The 8,455-nt window shown below is 50.8% G+C and overlaps 2 protein-coding genes across 2 annotated transcripts in view; one reads left to right on the top strand and one right to left on the bottom strand.

The window, feature by feature from the left end:
• Positions 1-5,060, top strand: part of MORN3 (MORN repeat containing 3) — a 10,675-nt gene extending 5,615 nt beyond the window's left edge. The window contains exons 2-5 of the mRNA XM_004379142.2: positions 4-19; positions 2,204-2,388; positions 2,583-2,669; positions 3,028-5,060. Of these exons, the coding sequence (XP_004379199.1) occupies positions 4-19; positions 2,204-2,388; positions 2,583-2,663 (282 nt within the window). The 3' untranslated portion in view covers positions 2,664-2,669; positions 3,028-5,060. The remainder of the gene's footprint in view (positions 1-3; positions 20-2,203; positions 2,389-2,582; positions 2,670-3,027) is intronic.
• A 1,344-nt stretch (positions 5,061-6,404) lies between these two features.
• LOC101348360 (calcium release-activated calcium channel protein 1) lies at positions 6,405-7,742 on the bottom strand. The gene has a single exon (XM_004379141.3). It carries the CDS (start codon positions 7,702-7,704, stop codon positions 7,048-7,050), a length of 657 nt encoding a protein of 218 aa, XP_004379198.3. The 5' UTR covers positions 7,705-7,742; the 3' UTR covers positions 6,405-7,047.
• Between the last annotated feature and the right edge of the window lie 713 nt (positions 7,743-8,455).

Here is an 8,455-nt window from a genome sequence, read left to right as displayed (position 1 = left end):
GAGGGCATGTTGCGCTTGAGTGAGTGCCCCGCCCACTGCATCCCTCCTGGCCCCGCCCCACAAGGCCACGCCTACCTGGCTCTCCCCCTCCCCCAAAGTCCTGCTGGGTATCAGCTTGGGATACGGTGAATAAGGGGGCAGGATCCCTGTCCTTGGGGATCTTATTCTCTAATAGCCGAGACTAACAATGAACACGTAAAGCAAGACAATTTCTTATTGTCTTAATAATAATTAAGCTCCTATAATAATAATAGACTACACTTATATAGCACTGAGCACTTTATACTGACTCATTTAATCCTCATAACAACCCTATAAAATCAGTACTCTTATCATCTCCATTTTACAAATGAACCGAGGCACAGAGAGTTTAAGACACCTGCCCAAGGTCACACAGCCTGGTGGGATTAAAAGTGGTAAGGAGAATAGAAAACAGCAAGTTGTGTTGGAGAATGACTAAGGGGTTGGGGGACAGGGGCTAGTTTAGATTGACTTATAGTCAGGTTCAAATCCTGCCTCGAGCTCTTACTAGCTGCATGACCTTGGGCAATTTGCTTAAACCCTCTGTGGCTCAGTTTCCTCATCTGTAAAATAAGGATAAAAATAAAACATCTTCTAAGGTTATGTAAAGGTTCAGTTTATATTTGTAAATTGCTTAGCATGGTGCCTGACACTGAGTAAGTACTCAATGATAATATTATTAGCTTATATAGAGCGGAGCCCTGGTGGGGCAATGGTTAAGAGCTGTGATTGCTAACCAAAAGATAGGCAGTTTGAATCCACCGGCCGCTCCTTAGAAACCCTATGGGGCAGTTCTACTCTGTCCTGTCGGGTCGCTATGAGTCAGAATCTACTCGATGGCAACGGATTTGGTTGGTTTTTATATAGAGCAGGGGTTGGCAAACTATAGCCCTTTGGCCAAATTTGGCCCAACACTCATTTTTGTGAATAAAGTTTTTTTTGTTTTTTGTTTTAAAATAACTTATAGAAGTGGAATTCACATAACATAAAATTAAGCATTTTAAAGAGAATAATTCAGTATATTCACAATGTTGTGCAACCACCACCTCTATCTAGTTCCAGAACATTTCCATCACTCCAAAGTGAAACCCCTTTCCCATTTGTAAATAAAGTTTTATTGGCACACAGACATGCTCACTCATTTATGTATTGTCCTTGGCTGTTTTTATGCTGCTATGACAGCACTGAGTAGTTGTGACAGAGACTGTATGGCCTGCAAAACTGAAAATTCTTAGTATCTGGCCCTATACAGAGAAAGTTTGCTGACCTCTGATCTAGAGCTTATCCAGTACTGTTCTAAATTCCTTCTGTGTATTGATTAATTTAATCTTTACAAATCTACCAGGTAGATGCTACTGTTATCCTGTTTTAGAAATGAGACAAAATGTTTAGGTGACCTACCCAAGGTCACACAGCTAGTAACTGTCTGAGCTGAGAAGGGTTAGTTTTACTGTTATTATTTTTACACCACCACTATCAGATGAGAAGTAGAATTATTAGTCATTAAGAGCATTGGCTCCTGGGATGAACAGGCCTTGATTTCAAGCTCTGCCTTTCCTACTTCCTAGCTGTGTGACCTTGAGCAAGTCAGTTAAACTCTCAGGCTCCATCTGTAAAATGGAGTCCATAATATGACATAGAATTATGTTTGTGAGGGTTAAGCAAGGCCAGGAATATAGCATGGAGCCGGGCATAGAGTAAGTTCTGAAGAACATACCATATTTTACACAAATAACGTGCCCATGTAAGTAACGTGCGCACACATTTAACACACGGCATAGTTTGCTTACAAAAATGGCGATGGGGCATTGCGCAGTTGGCAAAAACATGTAACGTGTACATTATTTGCGTAAAATATGGTATTGCCTCTTATTTTTATTAGCTGTATTTTTAACAGATAGGAAACTTGATGCTGGAAGTGTTGTTTGCCCAAGCTCAGGTACGTGGTGGAGGTGAGACTTGAACCAGGCCTGATTCCGGAAGTTGCTGACACCCCAGAGCTCTGACATTTATAGACAGTCGTCCCCCACCCGACTGTACCCTGCCCAGCCCATGCTAGTCAACCCAGATGCTCTTCCTTCTTGTTGCCTGGTGGGCAGTGTGGAGGGTCCAGCCTGGGCATGGCGGAGGGGCCAGCCTGGTTTGAAGTGCCCAGCACCCATGCCTCGCATCCTTTCCCCAGAGAATGGGAACCGCTACGAGGGCTACTGGCAGAGAGGCATGAAGAACGGGCCAGGGCGTTTCTTCCACCTGGACCACGGTCAGCTGTTTGAAGGCTTCTGGGTGGACAGTGTGGCCAAGTGTGGCACCATGATCGACTTTGGCCGTGACGAGGCCCCTGAACCCACTCAGTTCCCCATTCCTCAGGTGGGCAGCCCTCCTCCTGCCCTCACCAGGGCCCTGCAGCCACACCCAGAGAGACAGACACCAGCACCCTCAGCCCACCCTGCCCCGCCAGGGCACAGACAAGCAAGCTGTGTGCTCAGCCTGGGCATCCCCAGCGAGGCTGGCAGTCTTGGGCTTCCGTGGCCCCCAAATCCACCCTTGCTGCTTCCCTCCAGGTCAAAATCCTAGACCCCGATGGCGTGCTGGAGGAAGCCTTGGCCATGTTCAAGAAGACTGAGGAGGAAGGAGGAGATTGATGCCAAGTGAGGACGGGCACCCTGCCACCCTCTGGCATGGCCGAGGCAGCACCATGGCCCAGAACAAGGCCCAGAGAGGGTGGCTTCTTGCCTTCTGGAGTCCAGCTGGTCCCTTGTGGTCCCTCCCCTTCAAATCCCATTTCATAGAAGACCAGTTCGTTCCAATCCTGCCCCAAGCCTCCCATTTGCACCCTGGGCTTGCTGGGATGAGCACTGGATTAGGAGTCTGGGGGCTGGTTTGCCCCCAAATGCCCTGGGCCACTCCTAGCCTCCCCGGGGGTGGCAGTAAGTGAGAGTGTGAGGAGCAGGCATTGGCACAGTGCCTTGCAAATGCCAGCTTTTCACTGTCGCCCGCCCCCTGCAGAGAGAATACTGAAGCTCGGCCCTTTGGGAGGAATCCAAGCACACATCACCAAACTGCTCAGACCAGTGCAGCTCACCTGGGAGGAGTGAGAGGTGGTTCCAGACACACCTTTGGCACCCTCAGAGGACGTCACTCCTCCCAGGACTGGATCCTTCTTTGCCCATGGAGGGACAGGACTTCCCTCAGTGGCCTGGTTGCGGGGACCCTCCCTCTCCTCACTGCCTTCCTCCCTACACCCTTCTTGAGTGCATGAGAATAAAGGAGAGCATGACAGCGTGAGCCCGGGCTGTCGGCTGCGGGGTGAGGCAGGGAGTGGGGCACCCTGGGAGGGTCCCGAGTGGAGAAGAGGAAGTTCCCATGGCGGCCATGGATTTACCTGGGGAGAAAGGGCAGCGTTTCCAGGTCTCTGACCACTGAGTACCCAAGAGAGGAGACAGAGTCTGCGCCCGGTCAGAGGAGCTTGGTCAACAAGATCTTAGATTAAAACCTGACCTGGATCCGCAGTTTAACACAGGGGCTCACAACCGGGGAATCACGTGGGAGCCTTCAGATACAGATGCCCAGATTCCACGCCCTGCGATGCTGATTTAATTCATCTGGGGTGATGTCTGGGCTTTGTAACAAGTTCTCCAGGTGATTGTAATGTGGAGCCAGGGCTGAGAGCCCGACTTACTGTGGGACCCTAAGCACACGACCTCAGTTGCTCCATCTGTAAAATGGGCCTCATGAGACCTCACGGGTGTTTTGAGGATTTGATGAGAACCGATGTTATAATGCTGGATAACATGTATTGAGGTTAATTGTGGGCCAGATACCAGGGAAGAGCTTTGATAATTCTAATCCAGACAGCATTCCTGCGAGCTAGTGGTAAGAGCATGCGCTCTGGAGTCAGACTGGGTATGAATCCCGGAGGTGGGGTATCAGCTATGTCCTTGGGAACGTCAACCTCCCTGTTCTCTAGGTTTCCTCCCGTGACACAGGGCCAATAGCGGTACCTACCAGCCAGTGTTATCGTGAAGATGAAGTAAGGCGGCGGTTCTCAACCAGGGCGATTTTGCCCCTCTTCCGGTGAAACTGACAATGTCTGGAGACGTTTCTGGATGCCGCTCCTCAGAAGTGCTACTAGCATCTAGTGGGTAGAGGCCAGGCCTTCTGCTAACGTCCTACAAAGCACAGAATAGCCCTCCAATACAAAGAATGAGCCGGCCCAAAATGTCAACAGTGCTGAGCGTAAGAAACTCGGAAACACAGGGAGGCTTGTAAAGCCCTCAGCACGTATCCGCACATCACGAAGACTCAGTAACTGCTGACACTGAGGTTCTCTCTACGCACTAAATTGTGAGCCGGGTGGCCTGACCCAGGGCCTGGTTCTCAGGAAGCTGAGCCTGGCCACCCTGGGATATAGAAGTAAGTTAACTGCCAGGCACTGTGCTGACAGCTTTGCATGTCTCCTCTGCTGTGACCTCCTCTCCCACCCCAACCTGTAGGTGTCCTGCTATTAGCACCATTTTAGAAAAGGAAACTGAGGGTCAAGGAGTTCACAAGTCACCAAGCTAGAGAGTGCCTGCACTCATATTTAGATCTGCTCTTAAGGTGCAGATCAGTGTGCATAGAAGACTACTATGTAGAAAGTGTGTTGTGTGTGGGGTGCACTTGTTGATGTATAGTCTCTCTAGAAGGGGATCACAGTAAACTAGTAACCATGGTTGACTCTGGGGAGGGGGAGGACTTTTCGCTGTTGTATTTGGAACTGTGTGAATGTATTGTCTACCCAAAATAGAAATAAAACTGAAATTAAAGAGACTGTGTTCTTAACCACCGTTTCCCAAGTTGCTGGGTGTGAGAGTACTGAGGGTGCTTGTTAAAAATACAGACACACCCAGACCAACTGCAATCAATCTCCGGGGAAGGGCTTGGAAATCTGCATCTTCACAATCTAAGCTGGTGACTGAGTTCAGGCCAATTTAGGAGAGAACTTAAGACTTCCATGCCGGAGTCCAGGAATGACTCCACCGGATCGCAGGCCTCTGTGCAAATAGGGAGGCGGACACCTCAGGGAACATGTGAAAGATGTCCGGGCCCTCTTTGGGGAGCAGTGGGGGGCTTTGTGTTGGGGGTCTCTGCCTGGTCCTACCCAGCCCTTCCACCCCAAAGGGCATCTGGGGCCAGGTGGGTCCCAGTGTGTGTGATGCAGGGTGGGAAGAAGTGGCAGGGAAGGGCAGGGCCCTCCCCACCCAGCCCACAAAGCTGCTATTCAGTGCCCAAGTCAGCACAGAAGGACAAGAGCTTAAGGCCACACTTTCCAAACAGTTTGAGACTTGGGGTTCTGTGGAAGCATCTCGGGGAACAATAATGGGAGGGACACAAATGTCAGGCCTGTCCAGGCCCCAATCTTCATTTCAGCCATAGCACTTGGCTTTTAAAAAGCCACTTTTATATGGAGCAGGCAGAGGTCTCAAATGCAAGGGCCTCTGGGGGCTGGGCACGAAATGTTAGTGAAGTTGGCCTCGTCTGAGATAGGAGGGAGTGGTGGGGACTGTGGCAAATGTGGAAGGCAGTGGCTGTTGCTCAGTTCCTGTTTATTTTCACTATGAAAGAAGGTGGGTGCAGGGCTGCTGGATCCCAGTTTTTCTAGCAAATCCAGAATCAGCCCAGGTTTAAGATTTTTGGGAGGTCTCTAAGTCAGACGTCCCAGGTTTGAATCCTGGCAAGTTATTTACCCTCTTTAGGCATCAGTTGTGCCATCTGTAAAATGAGGATAACAGTACCCACCTCACAGGGATGCTGATGCATAGTGCTTAGAACAGTATCTGCATATACTACTGGCTATTACTTTGCTATTGTTTTGAGAAGATCTGGACACAGAGTCACTTACGTAATATTCCTGTCAAAATGCATAACCTGAACGCAATAAAAACAAACCAAACAGAGGGGGTCTACAGAGCTACTGGCCTTGACTCTTCAAAAAGGTTAACATCATGAACGACAGAAGCTAAGGAACTTTCCGGACAATGTAACGCACGATCTTGGGTTGGAAAGAACATTATTTGGACAAGTGGGAAATCTGAACATGGATATTATATAATAGTATTCCATCCATGCCAAATTTACAGAATTTGATAATGGAACTGTGGTTATGTAGAAGAATGTCCACGTTTTTAAAAGGAAGCATTTAGGCATGAAAAGGAGCCCTGGTGGCGCAGTGGTTACGCACTCGGCTGCTAACCGAAAGGGTGGCAGTTTGAACCCACCAGCCACTCCATGGGAGAAAGATGTAGCAGTGTGCTCCCATAAAGATTACAGCCTTGGAAACCCTATGGGGCAGTTCTACTCTGTCCTACAGAGTTGCTATGAGTCGGAATCGACTCGACGGCAACCGGTTTGGTTTTGGGTTTTTATTTAGCCATGAAAGATTGTGCTATCTGCAACTAAAACATACGGTTCAGGGGAATTATATATTTCTGTAACTATTCTTGTGACTTTTTGGTAGGTTTAAAATTTCTCAAATCGCTGAAAGAAATGAAAAACTTTGCTTAGGGGCTCAGCTGATTAGGGCAGTGGCAGGAGGGAGAAATAACATGGGACAGCCTGGACCCAATGATACAGACACAAGGAGAAGCTGTCCCATAAGAGTATATTTCTGTGTCCACACACACACAGACACACAGACACACACACACACTCTCGACGCCAAACGGGGTGGGAGGTCGAGATGGAAAGGACAGGAAGCATCCAGGTGGCCCTGGCATGGGATAGGAGGACGGACAAAGGGAGCATCTGTCCCCGCTCCGGCCCCCACCACCTCCCAGCAGGTGAACCTGGGTCTGGAAAAACAGGAAGTGCTTATACTCTTAGAGGAAAGTTTCAAAGTACAGTCATTTCTCTTAAAAAACCCTCTTCCCTCTACTCTCTGCCGGAAGCCCAGCCTCCTGTTCAGGCTGTCCTTGAGGCTGGGGCAAGACAAGGCCTTGGGAAGAGGCATTAAGGCTAAAGCTCGGGAAAACCCAGGCCCACAGGGGCTCAGGCATAGTGGCTGCCGGGCGTCAGTGGGTGGTCCCCTCTGTGGTCCAGCTGGTCCTGCAGGCGAGCAAACTCAGCCAGCTCATTGAGCTCCTGGAACTGTCGGTCTGTCTTGTGGCTGACCAGTGAGCGGTAAAAGTGGACGGCGAAGACAATAAAGACCAGGCCGAAGGGGACCATAATGGTGGTGGAGGCAATGGCGGCTGCCTGGCCCGGAGTGATGCCCTCGGGGCTGCTGCCGCTGACATTGAGGGCTCCGCCGCCGTCCGAGGGCTTGCTGGTGGGCTGTGGCTGGCCCGGCTGCTTCTTGAGGGGCAGGAACTTGACCCAGCAGAGCAGCACCACCTCGGCCAGGAAGAGCAGTGTGCCAATGACCGTGGAGAAGGCCCAGGCCAGCTCGATGTGGCGGTGCATGCGCTCGTGGGGCGACTCCTTGACAGAGTTGAGGTTATGGACGTTGCTCACGGCCTCGATGTTGGGCAGGATGCAGGTGCTGATCATGAGCGCAAACAGGTGCACGGCCACCAGCACTGTGGTGCAGGCGCTGAAGGCGATAAGCAGCCCTGGTGGGTAGTCGTGGTCAGCGTCCAACTGCACCTCCACCATCGCCACCTGCAGGGGTGAGGACAGGCGGGGTGAGTGCCAGATCAGGGCCATGGCCCATCGGGAAGGAGTGATGGGCCCAGCTCAAACCCTGGCTTTGCTCCCATCAATCTCTGGGACCCTGCGCAAGTCACTTGCCTGCACAGAGCCTCAGTTTCTCCATCTGTATAATGGGGACAATAGGACCTACCTCCTTGGGAAGTGGCAGAAAGAACTCATGAAGAAAGCGGGCTACCTGGATTTGAATCCCAGCTCTGCCACTCACTAGCTGTGTGTCCTTGGGGAAAGAATTAACCTCTCTGAGCCTCCATTTTCCTACCTGTGAAATGCAGATATAGTATCAGTTCACAGGACTATTTTAACAATTAAATAAGAGCTCCTAGCACACAGTAAAATCTCCCAGATGGAAACCACTCCGACTGTCACCCGGCCAGGGATTAAAAACCAGCCATGGCACCTGTTGGCCCTGCGCGCCCCACCAAGCAGAGGCTTCTCCTTTACGCCTGCTCTGGGGACAAGGACAGGAGTAGGGGCTGGAGAGGTGAAGGCCCCAGGCCTTTCCTGAGAACACAGTGCACAGATGGACAAAGAACTTAAAGAAGCTTCCCAGAAGAGATGGCTGAGGGCTGGGGCCAGCAAGCCCTGAGGCTGTCTCCTCCCAGCCCCAGCTCTGGGCTCCAGGCTCCAGGGCTGACTCACTAGCTGCTCCTTAGTTCCTGGAGACTTGCGGATCCTGGGTCACCAAGGGCACCTCCAGGCCAACCACCTGGTGCTTCTCACCTGGGCCTCACAAATCACCCCCATG

This window comes from Trichechus manatus, unplaced genomic scaffold (genome assembly GCF_000243295.1).
Source record: "Trichechus manatus latirostris isolate Lorelei unplaced genomic scaffold, TriManLat1.0 scaffold00061, whole genome shotgun sequence".
Lineage (NCBI taxonomy): Eukaryota > Metazoa > Chordata > Mammalia > Sirenia > Trichechidae > Trichechus > Trichechus manatus.
Note: the sequence above shows the minus strand (reverse complement) of the source record. Positions and strands in the feature narration are given on the sequence as shown.

Excerpts from the sequence above, each read along its gene's own strand:
- LOC101348360 (XM_004379141.3), bottom strand. The coding sequence starts at position 7,704 with ATGGCCCTGATCTGGCACTCACCCCGCCTGTCCTCACCCCTGCAGGTG.